The sequence below is a fragment of the Ochotona curzoniae genome, unplaced genomic scaffold (genome assembly GCF_017591425.1).
Source record: "Ochotona curzoniae isolate NIBS_2020 unplaced genomic scaffold, NIBS_Ocur_1.0 scaffold_3208, whole genome shotgun sequence".
In the NCBI taxonomy this organism is placed as follows: domain Eukaryota; kingdom Metazoa; phylum Chordata; class Mammalia; order Lagomorpha; family Ochotonidae; genus Ochotona; species Ochotona curzoniae.
The window spans coordinates 12,139,430-12,159,484 of NW_024467106.1; the positions used below are offsets into that span (position 1 = coordinate 12,139,430).

Genomic DNA, 20,055 nt, shown 5'->3' on the forward strand with positions numbered 1-20,055 from the left:
GTGGCCTGGGAAAGCAGTCAAGGACAGCCCAAAGCCTTGAGACCCTGTACCTGCATGGGAGACCTGGAGGAGGTTCCTGGCTCCTGGCTTCGGATTGGCTCAGCTCCAGCCGTTGTGGTCACTTGGGGAGTGAAGCATCGGACAGAGGATCTTCCTCTCTGTCTCTCCTCCTCTCTGTATATCTGCCTTTCCAATAAAAATAAATAAATCTTTTTTTATTTATTTGGGAGAAACTTTTATTTTTGGTTCACTTCCCAAACACTGCAGTGGCCCGGGTGGACGTCCATCCTAGTCTCCCACATGCATTACAGGGGCCCGGGTATGGGAGCCATCATTCATTGCTTCGCCAGGTTCATCAACAAGCAGTTGGATCAGAAATGGAACAGCTGGTGTACTGGCATTTCAGGTGGTGGTTTAACTTAATATACTACCACACTGACCCCTTCTTAGCATTTGAATGAAGAATTACAAGGAAGTAATGGAAAGATGTTCTGGCCAGAGTGAATATATAGGTATTGTATTGCTTTGTGTCAAACTATTATCTATTTAGAGCCTGAAATTGTTCTTTTCCTGTAGAATTGACTGGAGTCACTGACTGGCAGTCAGCTGGTGGTAGGGCTGGACTGGCAGTTCCAAAAATACTTTACTCACATGCCTAGTACTTTATCACACATCATTGTCTCCCTCCCCACATCTCTTCATGTTATCTCTTAGCAGTGTGGCCAGAATGCTCAGGAGGGGAATCCGAGTTTGAAGAGGGAGTTTTCCAAGACATGGAAGGTGAGAGCTGCTTATCTAAGTCTAGGCTGATGAACTGCTGCAGAACTTCAGCCTTGTGGTCAAATCAGTGGTATGGGTCACCAAGGCTTGACGGAAGCAGCCCTAGGCAGAAGTATCCAAGGATGTTTGGCCCACTGACAAATATATGAGCTTTCTATGTATTTATTTCTACATGAATACATATTTTAGTGGAGGAATTTGTAAAGCTCTCTTTTGTATAATAAAATTGATATTTAGGTCTTTGTCAATCAAGAGATTTGCTTCCTGGACTGGTTCATGGTCTTTGCTGTATGCATCTATGTAAGTTCATGCTTTGTTGTCTGTTGTCATTATCGTGTGTTGGTTTCATCAAAAGCTGGTTAAAGAGGAAAGATAATGTCCAGTAAGCTACCATTCTTTGATTGTTTGTTGGGCAAATGTGTATGGTGAGTACAGAAAAGATAAGGCGGGAGAGTGTTTCAGTTGTTTGTTGAGCAGCCCGACCGTGGAATTGTGGAGTGATCCCAAGTTCCATTCTGGGAGCAAAGAAATGCCACAGAAAAGAGCCCCAGGCTTCCTGTAAAATGAACTTAGACCATAACTGCCTTGATCACTGGGCCTCCACAATCTTTATGGTGCTTAGGAGATGAGAGTGGTATTTCTCTCTCTCTCTCTCTGTCTCTTTCTCTCAATTTCTCTTTTTGAGATGTACTCATTTTCTTTAAAATGCAGAGATCCAGAGAATGGGAGAAATGTTCCATTCACTGCTTCACGGTCCGAATGACCACAACGTATAGCTGAAGCTGGAAGCCTAGAACTCTTGCCAGATGTCTTACATAGGTAACAAGGCCCACGGTTTTCAGACCATCTTCTCTTGCTTTCCCAGGCTTGTTAGCTGGAAATCGGATGAAAGCTAGAGTAAAAAGATTTGACCAGGTCCTCCACTGGGCTTCTGGTATCACAGAAGTAGTTTAACATGCAGCACCACAAAGTAAGCCCGAGAGTAACATTTTCCTTATCTCGGAATTAGTGTCAGTTCAGAGCAAGCATTCAGTAATCCTTGGAAATTGCGATTATTTGCTTTCCCCAGTGCACAGTTACTCAGATAAAGTGTTGTGGATTTCAGAGAAGTCTGGGAGAAAAATTAATCCTGTATATTTTGGGCACCTTCTGCAAGGGAAAGATTCTAGTTTGACCTTCAAAGTGCTATTGTGTGACCACAATAAAATCACATCCTGGCTATGCTGTTTCCTGTCTACTAAATGAACCATACCTTCATAAGTATCATTAAGCTTTAGGATTCTGAAATTCTGCTACTTTAAATGCAAGGGTACCTCCCTCAAGAGTAAATTGCTGCTTTGCTAGTCCCTGACTACTTTTTTGTGCAAGTGTGTGTGTATGTGCATGGATGTGAGGGGAATTTGGGTGACTAAAACGCCCTGTTAAATAAAGGACATAAATAAAACCAGGCAAGCTCAAGGCAGTTAGCTGTCAATCAAAAGAGCCTGTGAGTGCCTTCCCAACCAGGCGGAAATGAAGTTTTTAATTTAAGCATAACTTTGGCATTTCTTTATGTATGAAGTAAAACAAAAAGCAGTGAGGTCCAACCTAATGTGAGCCAATGGTGAGGGAGCAGAGACGTGTGCTGGGGAGAGTGCCCTGCAAGGTGCATTCATCCAACATCACTATCATATCTCCATTTCCATCCGTGTTTGTCATTCTGCACGTGTGGCAAGTAGGGCAGTTGATTCACTTGGATGACGTAAGGCTAAATAAATAAGTAAACATTTCCAAATTTTTTTTGTTGTTTTAATTTCTCTCTCTCTCTCTCTCTCCCACCCTAGCGCTTGGAAACAGCTTCCTGTCCAGAATTGAATCTAGTGGCTCAGGCAATTGAGTCAGAAACAGATTGAGTTGTTGCAATTTCTGTGGACAGCTCTGTCTTCTCCTCCTTCAGCTATCTTTCTCAATTCTGCTTCCCAATTTCATGCCCCGAGTCAAGCCAGCCAGTTCACCTGAGTGAATTATAATCTCATGATATGTCCAGCTCCTAGTGATCATCAATAAGTTAGTTCTGAGTCTCGGTTTTTCGTACTGTTAAAGTGAGAATATAATACTCTCTCAGTCTAGCCTGGGATACAGAGCAATTCTAAGGACTATGACTAGAGAATAAACAGGAAAGCTTTAGAAATCTTTGAGGTAATGGAAAAAAAAATTTAAAAAGTGTTGCACATTTTCCGTAACACTATTAATCTGGTTGCTTTTAAGGTCATACTTTGTAAATAATTCCTTGAAGTACTGCATATATATAAAAATGGAAACATACTAAGTGAACAGCAACATGAGTTTTCATAAACCAAACCAATAGATAACCAGGAGTTTGATCAGAACTCGGGGTGTTTCCTATCAAGGGCCTCGAGGAATCCCTCAGGGCATTACAAACCCTCTGCCCAAGAAAGTGACTCTTCTCATTGCTACCTTTGAAAGTAGTAACTATTTGACTTGTGAGAAGTTCACTTATGAGAGACTGCAACAGAACTCTTGTCTCCTGGTTCACTTCCCAAATGTCCTCATTGGCCAGGACTGGGCTGGGATGCTTGAAGACCAGAGCCAGAAACTCAGTAAGCCACCCAACTCACTTATCCCCTGTTGCCTCCCGGGATCTACAATGGTAAGAAACTGGAATTGGAAGCCATAATTAGGAACCCAATACAGAACTCTAACATGGGATGTGAACCCAAACCATTAGGCCAGAACTATGTGTTCAGTCGTATGTTCGCAAAATGGCAAAAATGTGTAGTATTTCACTGTAGCATTAATTTGCATTGTTCTGATGGCATATGGAGTTCCATGTGTTTATTGGCTTTTTGAATGTTTTTGTAAGGAAGTAATTTTTATAATATACAACATTCCATTTTAAAAATGTTTTATTTATTTGAGAAGCAGTGTGGAGAGGCAAAGAGAGAGAGTATCTCCCACATGTTAGTTCACTTCTCAAACACCTAGAACAGCTGGATTAGATCACACTGAAGCTGAGACTCACCAACACAATGCCTGTCTCCCGTGTGTACCAAAGGGGCTGCACTTCCTGAACCAGCACTGCCGGCTCTCAGCAGGCACATTAGCAGGAAAGCAGTTCACAAAACTCATGCACTCTGAAGTGGAATGTGGGTATTCCAACTGGTATCTCAACCACCAGGTCAAACAGCTACTTCTGCAATTTATCTGTTTTAATTTTGTGGTAGAAAAGAGGTTATGTGTCACATTCCTTTTGTTCAAAATTGCTATTCAATTGGGTGCAGCAGACTTGTTGCCTCCCCACTCCCTAGGATTTATAAGTCCATGGTTCCTACTTTCAAAGAGAGCATTTATTACGGGAGTTCCATACAAACACAATAGTCATTTTCATGAGCGACACTGAAATCCTACTGCATGTGAGAAGATTTATATACATCATTGTTTCTGAGCCTCAGAACAACCTTGCAACAAGGATCTTATTATTCCAGTCTGTAGCTGAGAAAACTGAAGCCTAGATAGGACTTAGTTTGTTCAAGGTTAAATAATGAGTAACAGAGCTAGGGTTCAATACTCAATATTTTCTGATTCAAGGTCCACATGGTTGTTTTTTGTGCAAGCATCGTGTTCAGCATTTATTAGAATCGTGGAATGAACAACCAGAGAGACTAGCATATTAAGCTGCAATCAACTGGTTCTAGTAACTGAGATGCCTAATTTAATCTGAAGCACTTGTAAAACATTGCTATTCCTTGCTGTTAATAATGAGAAAGGTTATGGTCAGCTGTATCTTCCTTTCCTTGGGACCTACCAGGAGGTTTATAAGCTCAGTTGTAGTTCTTATGACAAAGTACAGCGTATTACTTTCCCCAGTTGAAAGATCAGTAAACAGAATCAGCTAGGTTCGGTGAATTATTCAAGGTTAAATATCCAAGGTCAAATAGTGGAAAAACAAAGTTCAGCACATATTTCACTTATTCCTACACCTGTCATCACAGCACCTCCCTATCCAGACAATTGATCTAAAGGATCATTACTGTACTTCAGGGTTAAAGCCAGTGTGGTCCTCTTTAAATTCTTTTGGTCTGAGTCTCTGCTGCCTGTCCACTCTCCAGGAAGAAAGGAGCAATCTTTCTGTCCATGGCCTTGGAGAATCCTGCTGCTTCAGCCTTTTTGTCATGCCTAGGAGACCTCTGCTTCTTTGTCACTTGTCTCTGGCACGTCTCTACCCTAAAGCAAACTACTGAATTTGAATATGCAGTGATGTTGCCTGTCACCTCCTCCTGACACAGAACTGTGTAATTGCAAAAATTGTTTCATAATCCTCTCCAATTAAGCTCCTGACAACCTAATTTTAAAGACCCCATTGGATTTTTTGCCTTACTTCTCTCCTTCTTCCTCTTTCCACTCCTCTCTGGCTCCTACGAAGTAAGACCTCACACCTTCACTTCACAATTCCAAGTTAGAAAACAGCTTCAGTATGGCAAGAGGCAATCGAATCTGTGGGTTCTCTTTTCCTTTTAGTTGGAGCCCCTCACTGTGGCTCCAACATCTTGTAAAGAACTGAGAGAAGAAGGAAAAACATGTTATTAAGGCAATGCTAGAAACTCAAAGAGAGGTATCATTAAAACTGAGTCTTTGCGAGAATGACAAACAGGATGAATCTCAGTTATAATTATTTTTTTTTCAAAAAAATGTTATTTCAAAGGCAGCATTTATAGAAAGAGAGAGAGAAAGAGAGAGAGAGAGAGAAATTTCCATGCACTGAATCATTCCCCAAATGGTTGCATTAGCCAAGGTTGGGCGAGGCTATAGTCTCCCACATGGATGCAGGGGACCAAGCACTTGGGTTATCCTCTGCTGCTCTCCCAGGCACATTAGTAGGGAGCTGGATCATAAGTGGAGCAATTGGACTTAAACTGGTATGCATTTGGGATGTCAGTATGATAGACAGAAGCTTAACCCACTGTGTCAAAAGCCAACCCTCAGTGTCATTCTTAGCAGTGCTTCCATGAACCAAGCGTCCTTTCATTTGAGCTCCAGGATCCTGACAGTATTCATGTACCAATCTCTTATCACAACCATTCTTACCATACATAGAGAGAGAAAGAGGAAAGAGAGAAAGAGAGAAAGAGAGAGAGCTAGATAGAGTGGCAGGGAGCAGAGGGAGATCACTCACAGCCCAGCTTCAGGGCAGTGCAGCAGCAAAAACCTAAGAACAACCTTTTGTCTCCCCAGTTGAGTTTGTGACCTATAGAGCACAGAGTTTCTGAAGTCACAGAGAACTGCTCAGACACCCGTGACAATGCCAAATGCCTAGAAGAAAGACAAGGCGTAGGTAAAAGAATAATCCCAAACTGTACTTTCATTTTCTTTCACTTCCTTAAATACACACTCCTGGTAAGCAAATGGGAGTTATGGATTATAGTTTTCTATTTTAGCCTAGATCTATTTCTCCTCTTTCTCTTCCTGGCACCTGATTGGTATGATCTTTTCTTAAACACCACAAGCCTGGACTGCATCCCCCTCTTAGACAAAATGACCAATTAAAATCAGCAGGGAGCTTGTTTGATTTAGGCGTCCCAGCCTGGGCTCCCCAGCCGGGAGACTGTGCCTTTCAAAGTGCTGATAGGAAGCCATCGGTGGCAAAGCCTCTGTCCTCGAAATGGTGGCAACTCCATGCTGTGTCTTAGGGAGCTCTGCCAGCTCGCCAACAAATCCCGGCCAAGGTCAAGACACAGTCCACAGGGAGCACCTGGAGTGCGTCCATGGCCCTGAACCAAATTCTCTTTCGGTCTAGTGTTTGGAGGGTTAGGAAGGTGTAGCTGAGTAGTTCAGGGAGCACTCAATCCAGAAACCCCGAACTCTGGTCCATTCTGCCTATGCTGTGTGATTACGGAGCAGTTGCAGTCCTCTCTGATCTTCAGTACTGCCATCAATGGAATGGCAATTTCAAAGGAGTTCTAACTGCTGAGGTTGGTGTGGCTTAAAGGGACACCTGCTGTGATGCAGAACACACTCAAGAAGCATTGGGTTACATCTCAGCAACTGCATCTCAGTGTAGTTGTTAAAATCAGAGAGGTGGGATGGCCTTTCCAAGGCTGCTTCTGGAGGCTTCTCTCTGTGTGTGGTACGATCTGTTTCACCGGGAGCTCTGTGGGCATCTATCAGTCAGAACGTAGCATGTTGTACTTTACAAGCAAAAATGTAGCTTCCTTTCCTGCTCTCCTTCCTCTTCCCATCCCTTCCCCTCGTCAGCATGAATTGAAATCCCTTCCAATAGAAAGATGCTGATTTGGATATATTGGCATTCAGCTCCAGCTGCAAATGGAAGATGCTTTGCACCCCTAGGGATGAAGGCAAAGCTTTTAAAACCTGGCCCTGCCTCCCTTGCACTGACTGCCCTTCAGAGGAGCTGTGCCAGCTTGGTGAGATCCTATCCTCCGGAACCAGACCTTGCAGCGGCTTCTCTGTTGCTAGGGTTGAGGCAGGCTGTCACCGCGAGTTAGCCTGGGAAATGGTATTTATAGATCACGGCCCTGCCTACCCTTCATCCCTAGCCTCTCACTACGCACTTGTTGATGAGCCCCAATTATCTGTGAACGCAGGAGAGGGGCCGTGGCACGTCCAGAAGTGAGAGATGTGGTAATAGCCCCTTCACACGCTCAAACGTTCAGTATTTTTCCATCATTTCCATTTATTTCTCTTCTTGTGACCGGCTTCCTTTTGATTTACCTTCTCATTGTAACTACTTCATGGGTTTTAACAGACAGTGCATCCATGCTCAAAGTGGAGCCTGGTATTTGAACCTGGAACCATGGGGTAACTTCGTGATCTAGAACTGATGGTGTCGGTTCTCAAGGGCTGATTTTCTTCGTCCTTGACACTGGGATGATGGGCATGGTGCTTGGGGAGTGGGTGTGAAGCGTCACTTGTGCTTTACCTGTTCTGCAGGAGATACCTGGGAAACGTGAGCCACCAAATACCTCCGTTGCTGTAGGCCACTGCCTGCAGTTGAACTGTGCAGGGTTTCTGCCTTGTAACAGCTTCTACACAGAGCACTGGATGGAGATAGAGAAAGTATAGCAGTTTGTGCTGATTATTGTAATTTGCCTGTGATAAACACACACACACATACCAACCAACGAAATAAGCTGTTGTCTTCCTTTAATCATTTCCTTAAGATGAAATATTAACAAGCGATTTAAGATCCATTAGCCTTGGGAATCAGAACTCAGTAGCAAGGCTGTCCCCACTTTGGGGGCAGATAACTAGCCCATCTTCAAACAGCCCATCCACACATTCCCTAAAGCCATGTGTGGTGACACATGAAAGCTGGCCTGCATCTCCGCATGTCTGTCCCATGCATGCCAATGTCCTTTTCCCACCCTCCCATCCATGCTTTACTCCTCTGTCGCCTCTGTGTGCTTCTCGGAGCCATCTTTTCCCTGCCATCACCAACACCCCATCCCTTTCTCCCTTCCTGTCACCCTTCCCTTTTCTCCACCTTTCCCCACTCTTTTCTCTTTTTCCGTCTTCCCTTCGGCCTCGTGCTCTCTGTGCTGTCTGAACACCATCTCCTTTCTAAGTCCGCTTGCTGTGTCCTTAATGCCTCCTTTGATGCAGCCCACAACCTCATGATTATTCTGAGGTCAGGAGATGCAGGTGCCATGCCTCTCGCTCATGTGTCTCAGAGGGCCTCTGTCCCCAATCCCTCCTGCCCGACAGGGCTGGAATTCTAATTTGCCATTAGCCCCGTCGCTTGTTGCAGCATCCCCAGGAACTTTCATCTTTTTATTTCCCCCCACCGAGCATTCTGAGTGTTCAGCCACAATGAAGCATTGATTTGAGGAGTGGGGGCTGTGCTGCTGACAAAGGGGCCCAATGATGAGACACGAGAAAGGGGGCGCTCTACGGGGTTACAGAGTGCCTCGCAGATGGGAACAGAGGAGTTCTAAATGGGGTACTGTCCTGTCACTTGGAGAGGGACTGACAGGGGGCAAGTGTGGGCTATTGCAAAGAGGCATTTTGAAATGACGCTGTCGTCAGATGGAACCACGCAATCAGACCGGTGTGGAGGGCCCCTGCAGCTCACAGAAATATCAGATGACTCATGCCCCAATACTCAGTGGATGTTCTGGTTTGGGAGGTGGGAGCTGCACAGCTCATTATTATTCGAGCTCCGTTTGCTGAAGGCTGGGCCTGTTGCTGTTCTCCAGGCTGTAATAGGATTGGTCTCACGAAGCAGGCACGGAAAGGCCTGGAGCAGTGTGGGTGGATGGGGTGGAACTCTAATGCTGCATTCCCAAGGGGAGATGTGTGCTTTTGCTTTTTAAAACAAACAAACAAAATAAGAACATTATTGATATTCCTCATTCATTCATTGAGCAAACATTCACTCATTCAGCAAACACATTCAGCCAGGCTCTGGGCTGGCTGGTAGGGCTTGGGGTGAAGAAGCAGGGACCTGCTCTGGGAAGCCTCAGAATTCGGAGGGGAGACTGAGAAGAGATCAAGGCGTCTCAGTACCAGGTTCTGGGGTGTTGCCAGGGATTTGTTTTGCATGGCTTGCAGAGGAGATACCTGTGCGAATTTAAAAGGCACTGAGGTCCAAGGAGCCGCACTGATCTTACCGCCATTTTCTCTCTGCTGATAAGCAACACATTTAAAGCAAAGCATTCTGGGAAGCCATTTCAACAGTATCCATTTTCAAATGGATATAACAAAATGGTTTTCCTCAAATTCCAGTGAGATAGTGAAATCCCTGAGAGCGTTTCAAAGCCTTCAAAGGGAGAGCTTATTCTTTGGCGTAAGAGTCCTTTTTATTATTACCCTTTTCATAATTGCTTTATGTGAGGCTCTCTAAGCACTTTCAGTGTATTAGCTCATTGAGTCCTTTCACCAACTGCTTAAGCTGAGCTTCATTATCTCGGTATTAGGTATGGATCCCGAGGCTTAAAGTAATGAAGGATCTCATTTGTGACTGGAGGCTAGAGCACCCATGTTCTTCAGCCAACTTCATTGTTCCTTTGCCTCTGGGCTCCCCTACCCCTCCTTGGCTCTTGGTGTTTGAGTTTGGATGATTGTGGCTCATCCGCTGGAATGGGCAGAATACGTGGATGGTAAATCCTTCCTTGGATTGTAAATCCTTTACATGATGCAGGGGCATCATGTGAATTGTCTTCCACTTCCAGCTTTGTAAAATGGGGATCAGGGACCACAAACATCATCACAATCATACTATCAACACCAATTACTTAAGAAACATTTCCCTAGCCATCCAAAGTTATAGCCACAAGCCATGTGATTACTGGCTAGTTGTGTATGCCTTTGAATCTGTACTTTCAGCTCTGTACTCCTATGGTCATATTTATAAAATAGGGTTGGCAGTCTCTTTGTAGAGATAGCAGAAGTTAACTCTTACAGAGTTTGTAATATCTATCAAGTTTGGAGTTACAAGTTTTCACCTGAAAATTCGTGCCAGCTTCACAGCTGCCTAGTGTGGTGCCTAGGGAGGTGAAGGCACTACCCAGTATGACCGCAGCTAACATGTGAGAGAACCAGTGTTTTAAGTGATCTCCATCTGACCTCAAGTGCCAAGCTATTTTCAGGGTGTTGTTGTGAGGCTCAAGTGAGGAAATGGGAGTGACTGTGCTCTGTGTGAGTACAAAGTGCCAGACACATGGAAAGGATTATTTGTAGCGTGGAAGACAGCCAGGAGATGGCTTGCACAGAAATGAGGAAAGATGAGAGGCCTCTAAGCTGACTGCCTTACATATTTTTACCTGTTCTTCTGCAGTTTCATATCTGATCAAGTATCCATCTCCATTGCATTGTTGCAGTGGCTGGAATCTGGGAAGTGAATCCAGTTTCATGTATAATACTGAGGGGTGCCCAGGGAGGGAGGCCTATGGAAATAGGCTGCAATGGAAATGCCACTGAGTGCAGAATTTGGATCTCTTAAAAAATGGAGGAAATAGCAGCTGGATAGCCACTGTGAGGCGCACTGGTGTTTATCACCATAAGAGCACTGCATAATTTCTTACGTATGATAAAACAGAATTTCTTTGTTGAAGTTGTCCCCTCATGGCAGCAACCTGTGAGGAGGTTTAAATGAATAATCTCAAAATGTTTCTATTGCTGCTTTTCGTGTGTGTGTGTAATTTGTTGGCACCAAGGAGGCCCAGGTACGTTTAGGCATTTTAATTTCCTGATTCAAACTTCTTTGGGATTGCTGTGAAATGGGACTATATCCAAAAGTTGGGACGACGCAAAGAACGTTGGTTCCAATCTCCTCAGTGTGCAGCTGACGGCATCAAAGTCGGGAGTGTAAAGCTAAGTAGCTGACTCGGTGAAGTCAAGTGGATCAGCAGGTAGGACACATTTTGGAGCCCACCCACATCCCATGTCAATGTGCCTAAGTTTGAGTTCCAGCTCCAGCTGCCTCCTAAATCCAGCTCCCTTCTAATGTGCACTTGAGCGCTTCTGATTGTTCCGGGAATGGAGACTGCCAATCATGTGAGAGACCCAAAAGCTACTACAGCTGTGACAGGCACCTGCAGAATAAATTAGTGTGTGGAAAGTCTGCCTTTATCTCTCTGTGTCTCCACCTTTCCAATACATGATTTTGAAAAGAATGTAGTAGCTGTTTTGTGACATTACAAGAAACTAGAATGTGATTCTTCAATTCCCACCAAGTTTCTTTCTTTCTGTTATGACTCTACCCTATTCTGGGATTTTTTTTTTTTTGAATTGGTGGCTCTCATTTGTGTTACCAGTTGGAAAACCCCAGCTCACAGCCCCATTGTTTGTGGTTAACATCCTGTTTTTCTTCTATCCCTCAGGACCATTCAGCAGTGGCTTGCAAGGGTACAGTCACTTCTCTACTGCAATGAGAATGGGTTCTGGGGAACCTTCCTGGAGAGCCAGAGGAGCTGCGTCTGCCATGGTAGCACCACGCTTTGCCAGCGCCCCATCCCCTGCATCATAGGCGGGAATAACAGCTGTGCCATGTGCAGCCTGGCCAACATCTCACTCTGTGGCTCCTGCAACAAGGGCTACAAGCTGTACCGAGGCCGCTGCGAACCACAGAACGTGGACTCGGAGCGGAGCGAGCAGTTCATTAGCTTCGAGACAGACCTGGATTTCCAGGATCTGGAGCTGAAGTACCTGTTGCAGAAGATGGACTCGCGCCTCTATGTCCACACCACTTTCATCAGCAACGAGATCCGCCTCGACACCTTCTTTGACCCTCGGTGGCGCAAGCGCATGTCCCTCACACTCAAGAGCAACAAGAACCGCATGGACTTCATACACATGGTGATTGGCATGTCCATGCGTATCTGCCAGATGCGAAACAGCAGCCTAGACCCCATGTTCTTTGTCTATGTTAACCCATTCAGTGGGAGCCACTCGGAGGGCTGGAATATGCCCTTCGGGGAATTCGGCTACCCACGCTGGGAAAAGATCCGTCTCCAAAACAGCCAATGCTACAACTGGACTCTCCTGCTGGGCAACAGGTGGAAAACGTTTTTCGAGACGGTCCATATTTACCTTCGTAGTCGGACTCGGCTCCCTACCCTCCTGCGCAATGAGACTGGCCAGGGCCCTGTGGACCTGTCAGATCCCTCCAAGAGGCAGTTCTACATCAAGATCTCGGATGTGCAGGTGTTTGGATACAGCCTGAGATTCAATGCCGACCTCCTCCGAAGCGCAGTGCAGCAGGTCAACCAGTCCTATACACAAGGCGGCCAATTCTACTCCTCTTCATCCGTGATGCTCCTCTTGTTGGATATTCGGGACCGAATTAACCGATTGGCCCCTCCGGTGGCCCCAGGCAAACCCCAGCTGGACCTGTTCTCCTGTATGCTGAAACACCGACTGAAACTGACCAACTCCGAGATCATCAGAGTGAACCACGCGTTGGATCTCTACAACACCGAGATTCTCAAACAGTCGGACCAGATGACCGCCAAACTCTGCTAACCCGGACTCCTTTGCCCCGACTTTCCCTTTTGATGTACAAACGAAACAAAAAAACAGAACGAAACAAAACACAACAAAAATTTGTAAAATGTAATTAATAGTCAAAGAAAAGGAGGAAAATCTTCGTGTGTTGGGAACTCATATGTCCTAGCAGCTGTGTAACCCCGGTGGGCATGTTTGTGATTTCTATACTCTGTCATGACGAAGGGTCTCAGCCTTTTGTGGAGCTTTGAGCAACTTGCTTCTTAGGCCTCAGGTTCTGTATCGAGGGGGGTGAGAAGGGGAGAGCATATGCAATGAACTGTAAAGATCTCTGCTGTGCAGGTGCTAAGATTAAACACTACAAAGAAAGAGAGATATATGTGATGTACAACTGACACTGCCATTTTTCCTTGTGGGAGGAAATGGACATAGATAAAGAAGATATTTCTTCGGTTATGATTTCTTCCCTCTTTATGCTTATTATTTTTTTTTTTGTGTGTGGTTCTTTTGACTCATTCACACACAGGGCTGGCATATAATGCTGGTGCAATCCGTACATACAGCTTCCTTCATTCCCCAAAAACAAAAGCTAACGAAAGGTGACCAATAGGTAACATGGGAAAGAGACACATTCTTATTACGAGACAATACATAACTCTAGATGTCAAATTCATTGGTTTGGAAAATAGGCTTGGAGAGAAATGGCATGTTCACGGTCACACCCAGAGTTACTTCCTGAATCAGGAATTGAACCCTACTTTCAGCCTTCCTTGGCAACATACCTCACTTCAAATCACACTGACCACTGCTGTGTGTTCCATGCCAAACAAGCTGCAACAGGATGGAGTATTTTTCAGACCGGAGTTGTTTTCACTGCTTTCCATTGCCAGGTGTGAAGAAATCCCTCCCACCCTTCCACGTGCTTTCCTCATGGTGTCAGATTTCCTAGGAATATTTTCCATATGAAAGTTGGAGTTTTAGTTTGCATAAATCAATGACTAAATGTGGGTGAAATGGGATAACATTTTTGGCATCGTATTGGTCTACTAGAAAAACTTCCTCAAGTAGCTATCTTAAAGAGCAACAACAACAAAAAACATCTACAGGTCATCCGAGTCTGTGATGATGTGACACATTGCCCTTTGGCTAACTCAGAATACACACACACACTCACACACACACACACACACACACACACACACACACACACACACACTCACACACTATACTGTTAGGATTTTGCCAGATTGTATTTGGAGAAAGTGCTTGCCAGTCTCTGGCTATTTATTTCTGTGTGGACGATGAAAACATAGCACCAGAAAAATGTTGAATATAAGAGAAAATAGAATTTTTCTTGTCTGAACTTCTGCCATGTGCAACTCTCTTCATTATCATTGGGAAATCATTACCATTCAGTAACTGGACCACTGCAAGGCAGAAAGCTACTTTGCTCTTTTTTTTCCACTTTGTTTTGAACTCCTTGATGGAGGGAAACCAACAGCTCCCACCACTGATCCAGAGGGGAGGAGAGTCTTCCGCACATCGACCCGATTTACATACTTTCCCTTATTGGCTTCAGTTCTCTCTCGCTTTTTTCCCTGATAAAACACAAAATCTTACGTTAGAGGTAACAGAGCCTGTGACAGTGTGACATAGGTGAGCACTATCGCTGGTTCAGTTTATTGTCTTTGGTTAGAGAAGAGAGCTCCATTGCATCCAAAGGGAAGAATCATTCCGGTCACTTAAGTGAATGTTTGGAGTTAAAGAAGATATTATTTTTCTAGAATGATATATTTCAACCTAAATATTGCAAGATATATTATGAACTGATTATCATTTATTTTATACCAATCTTTAACACTCAGACACTTTACATTAACATGGATTTTTGGACTTCAGAGTTTGAGAAGATTCAGTGTTCCTTGCAGTTAGATAGCCTTCTTATCACAGGCCACATCATGGCTTATCCATCAAACACAACATTTTGCACAAGGCCCGTAAAACCTCAGATATTTCCTAAATGCCAAGTGGTTGAATAAGATACGTCTGAAATACAAACATTTGTGAAGAAGCAGTCTGGACATTTTCCACTCAAAAGCCAGTGAAGAAGACATATAAGGCAATTAAAAATAATTACAATATACCATGAGGAGTTTTATTACAGTCACATAAGCCATGAAGAAGTGACAAATTTCTTATATGGGACTGGGAAAACCTTGATGGAAGGGATTTTTCTTTATGGATTTTGGAACAAAATTAGACATTTGGGACAGTAGCAGGAAACAAAATAAGGAGAACTGAGAATACAAAAACACAATGTTTTCTTCTTTTTTAAATAAGCAAGGCATACATACGGATTAGTCACACTAACTTTTAAAGTGCCATTTGAGGTGGGAGTGATAATTCTGCCTTGGTTTAAAAAGTATAAACAGTCAGTTGTCCATAATCTTTACGACCTGAAGAATGAATGTAAACCTTGTTCTTCAATGATCTCTTTTCCTTTTTGCTTCATGCTTACTTCTCAGGCTCTTCCAAAGACTTCTGATGGAATTGCTGGGCAAACTTCATGTTCACTGTACTACCTACTTCTTAGCACTACTAAATTAGGACCCTTGGTCTCAATTCTGCTCCAGACTCCATCAGCTTTCTTTGTAGCAAAGTCTACTGATTGGCAACGTCAGGGAAATAGAGAAATTTTCATGGAGAGGGATACATTCAGACATAAAGCATGTATGCCAAGTTGAAGAGAAAATGCTTTAAAGGAACATGAAATTCTATGGATTTTCAAATGATTCTTGCTTGTGTCTGATTAACAGTTGAGTCAACAGGGGTCCCCACTTGCTGGGAGGAAGAGAAACTTGATACCTTCAAGTGAGGTTTTAGCTTAATTATGTCTTATCAATTTGATGTAACAACCAAGTACCCCAATCTCTGATTAACATGCTGATGCTAAGACACAAGAGTGAACAGAATGCCCATTTGGACAAGGTCTGGAAGCAAAATGTGGCATTGCCATGGAAACCACAGAAAGTCATTAATTATCTATCAAATAAAATCATTGGAAAATTCTGGACCTTGGCATTATCTGCTTCCTTCAAAGATGAGGGCATGGTGGGGGTCACACTAACAGCAAGGCCGCCATCACTGGTTAAAATCTTGGCTACACATCAGATACATGTAGCAAAGTGTAAGAAAGATAAAGGAATAAAACAAAAGGACACAATGGAAGAGACACTTCATGGTTATCTGAGCACAAGAATGCAACTTGTAGTATAGAGCATCTTGTTGGGATGTCTATATTGATGAGATGATCTAGATGGCAAACATTTGATACTAATCTCTGCTTAGCTGAAAGTGATAATAATATGGATCCACTAGATGGTGATAAATGACCAGCCGAAGAGATGGACTGTGGAGTCAAGGGAAGAAGGGTGATCAAGCCCTGATACAGTATATTCAGATCACCTAAGTGCCTAATTAATTAAGGATAAAATTTGAAAATCAAAAAGAAGAAAGAAAAAGACGGTAAAAGCATGAAAATAACTGTTGTCATCTAAAAAGATCAAACTTATCACACTGTAACTGTAATAAAGATAATCAGATATAACTGGTCATAAGAAAGTGAGAGGTCATCAAGTTTACAATTTACAAATTAGAAGGTGAAAATGAAATAAGGTTGAAAATCAAAGGATAGATAAAGATGTAAATACTCAACAAACAAGAGAGAGAGAGAGAGAGAAGTGCAGAGCAGAAAAATCACTGCTTATGCCAGCCAAAATGAGCTAGGAGGCAAAGTAGCAGTTCCGTTTCTTCATCGAACTTTAAAAATTAAACATTTAGAGGACTTATATACAAAAGTATCCTGCCAGTCTTGAAAACTGTAAATTTAGCTTCCTTTCCACTTTCTCAGAGAGAGAAAGGTCATGTAGCCTAATTTATAGAGTACCAGCAGCGTGACACTTCAGCTGATGAGGAACAATCTGTCTCTATATCTCCCAGGATCTTCTATATACATTGATACATTATGTACAAGATATATATATATATATACACACATAGCTTCCATATGTCATCATAATCTTTGACATACTGATTTTCCCATTTAGAATCAATCAAGTCCTTGGATGATCCCAGGGATCTCGGTTAGCAGAGATCGCTCTTTCTGAAAATGATGCTAGAACAGTGACTCCTGCCTCGTCAATCACAAAGCCCAGAAGAAAGAGATAGCTTGAGTTCTCTCTGTCATGGCAATATCCCTTCTTTTTACAATCATCATCAGGGTCTAGAATTACAAGTGGAAGGTTATCCCTTACCTTTCAGCATCGGGGGTAAGTGATATGGTATTTCTCTCAATACTTTGAGAGCAAACCTGCAATATAAACCAATAAGGACATAGGGAATGGAGCAGAAAATATACAAATAAATATAAAATAATCTTGTTAGTTATATGAGCTGAATTAATCATTAAGTTGGGGAAAATTATGTTTCTCCATAATGTTAGTTAATTTGGAGGAAACTAGGGTTATCATTGAGAAATGCAGAAGCTACAGCTCTTGGCCCTTTCCCAATAAAAATATTTTTGAGCAGCATTTCACAGATCTCTTAATGGCCTTTCCTGAATGCTCTGAAATACCGCAAACTTTGATTAAGTGTCTCTGGTGTAATCTAAACTGCATCTTCACTTTTCACTATCTCAAGTGTTATTTGTCCTGAAATGACATATCCAGTTACTGTAGTTCATACAACTTTCCTACCTTCAGGGAAGGCAACGTCCTGATAGGAATGGTAGTTACGGTGATTTTAATGAAACTCAGCATGTACTCCATACAAATGTATTAAGTAGATATGTTCTCTGTACGTCTCAGTCTAAAGAAAGAGGCATCTAAATTGGAAAGAAATGATGTAGGCTAAGATACACAAAGAAACGCATTGGTATAGATTAATAGAATCTGGGTCACTGACCCTGACACATGGATGGCTATAACATTTCCATGATAGATTAAATCAGAAAATAATAGAAGCTTCCATTTAGCAACATGTAGCAAATAAGTTTCACAAATCAAAAGCTGAGTATCTGCTTTCGAAAACTCCTTGCTTGTCTCTCCAAGTTTTTTTGACTCCACCCAAATACAAGTCTCTCTGTGAGTGTAGACGAAGTACAGCAAAGCTTTCTCCATCTTGCTGAAACATTTAAAAAGAGATATTTATCCCAGGAAGCGAATGGCTTTAATAAATAAATAAACAGGTTGTATGAAAACCTCAGAGAGGATGATAAGGAGGAACCAACTTCACGTCTGCATGTTCGTGCTGATGTCGGCAACAGTAGCTCTTCCGCCCAGGTTTGGTGAATCCCTGGAGATTTCACCATGACTGAAGAGCACACAGATTCTTCCACTGGCTAGATGAGTAAGGAAATTGTGATTAATTTGTAAATTAGAGAATTCTTATAAACGTATGCTAATTATTTGGTGTGTTAATTGTATATATAAGGAGAAATCAATAATGCCACTTCGTATTTTGGGAGTGCATAAAAGGGTTCTAAGCTTAATCCTTTGATCCAGGCTTACAGAAACAGGATGACCAGGCTCTGAGAGCCTCGATGAGAACTCCAAATTGCAAATTCCCAATGTTTTAGGCCTTGTTTCCCAGAGGGGGCAGTGGTGATTTCACTATCACAATTTATTCTCTTGACATGGGAAAACAATTATCAGCATAATACTGTGACTCAGGTGACTCAGAGTGCCAGAGAACAAACAGGGGATAGATTTTGGCTGTTTACAAAACTATGCTGGTTGAGTGAGATATTTAACCTCTCTGTGATTCAATTCATTTTATTAAAAGATATTTCTGAATAAGTCCTCCATTATAAGATTGTTCTGAGAATTGATTACTTTAGAGAGCCTGAGACATGGCTTGTGATATAGTCAGCCTGTTCAATAAAAAACATAGATAAAATATATTTTGGATGTGTATATAGGAAAATTTACATTAATAGCATCGGCTAAAATTAATGACCTTAATTTACCCATCTACCACTATGTTAATTAAGACTTCAATATAAGCTATCTATGTCTTAGTCCATTCATGATGCCACAACAAAATACTTGGACAATGTAATTATTGACAAAATAGTTTTCTTTTCTTCCAGTTCGGGAGGCTGTGAAATCCAAAAGCAGAGAACCAGTCATGCGTTGTGACTCTTTGCTATGGGTTTATGTGGCGAAAGACAAAGGGGCTCCCTAAGCCTCTTTTATTAGGACACTAATCATGTTAATGGGGTGTGGCCCTAATGATTTGGTCGTTTCCCAAAGTTTCCAACTACAAATGCTAGCAATCACATGAAGGGTTACATTTCAATGCATGATTTTTAGGTGAACACGACCAGTCAGACTGTAACATCTGATCTGTCTTCATCGAAACCCAATGGGATATGTGTTTCACTAGTTTATATTTGAAACACTGAGTCTTAGAAAGTTGAAGTAACTTGTTAGAGGCCGCACAGTTATTGATGAAACTCTAATGTTTTAGTTTCCAGAACAGTCCTCCTAACTATGCCGTATGCCCTTTCCTTAATAAGCTCAAATGAATACGCTAACATGATCCATAAGAACAACCCAGGCCCAAAAGGGCATCTAGCACTACACAATTGCTAAAAACAAACCAAGTATTGAATTTGAATTTCTCCATGAGCCAGAGTCAAGTGTTTTCAAATAATGTTAAATGTATTGACACCTGGAATTACAGGGTTCCATTTAGCCAGGACACTAGGGGAACAGGCTGGCTAAAGCAGATTTTTTTCCATCTGGAAGACTGTGATCTGGCTCACAGCCTGGATTCATTTCTTACTCTTCATACACCTCGGGGAGGCCTCGCTGGCTCCAGGTAGGGCTACTTACATCTTTGGCAATGCAATATTGACTTGCACATTGTTCTTCTCTTGGAAAGAACAGTGCTGAGGGAATAAAAGGGGCAGGCGGTGAGCAGGGGCATGGGTGGTTTGGGTCAAGGGATAAAAACAATTTTCTGTTCCCCAAAGGCCTGGCACAAAAAGAAGGCTCTTGATCTCTGATTGGGCCAATTCCATCCATCAAAAAACTGGATGGAACTAGTTCCACTCTGCTACAGGCTACTGAAAGCCCATTTACTTCAGCTTGCATATTTGTTGCTCAAATGTACACAGTTTAGTCTCCACTATTTGTTGCTGTTAACGGTGTTAAAACGGTGGAAGCAGCACAATCATGGTGCTTAGTTGGATCATTAAGAAATAATTAGATCAGCCCACCCAGGCAGAGCTCTGTGATTGAATTATTGCAC

At 42.7% G+C, this 20,055-nt stretch overlaps 1 protein-coding gene across 1 annotated transcript in view; it reads left to right on the forward strand.

Annotated features, from left to right (window-relative positions):
* Positions 1 to 12,917, forward strand: part of BRINP1 (BMP/retinoic acid inducible neural specific 1) — a 180,151-nt gene extending 167,234 nt beyond the window's left edge. The window contains exon 8 of the mRNA XM_040962898.1: positions 11,619 to 12,917. Coding sequence (XP_040818832.1) covers positions 11,619 to 12,759 — 1,141 coding nt within the window. The 3' untranslated portion in view covers positions 12,760 to 12,917. The remainder of the gene's footprint in view (positions 1 to 11,618) is intronic.
* Positions 12,918 to 20,055: the final 7,138 nt, after the last annotated feature.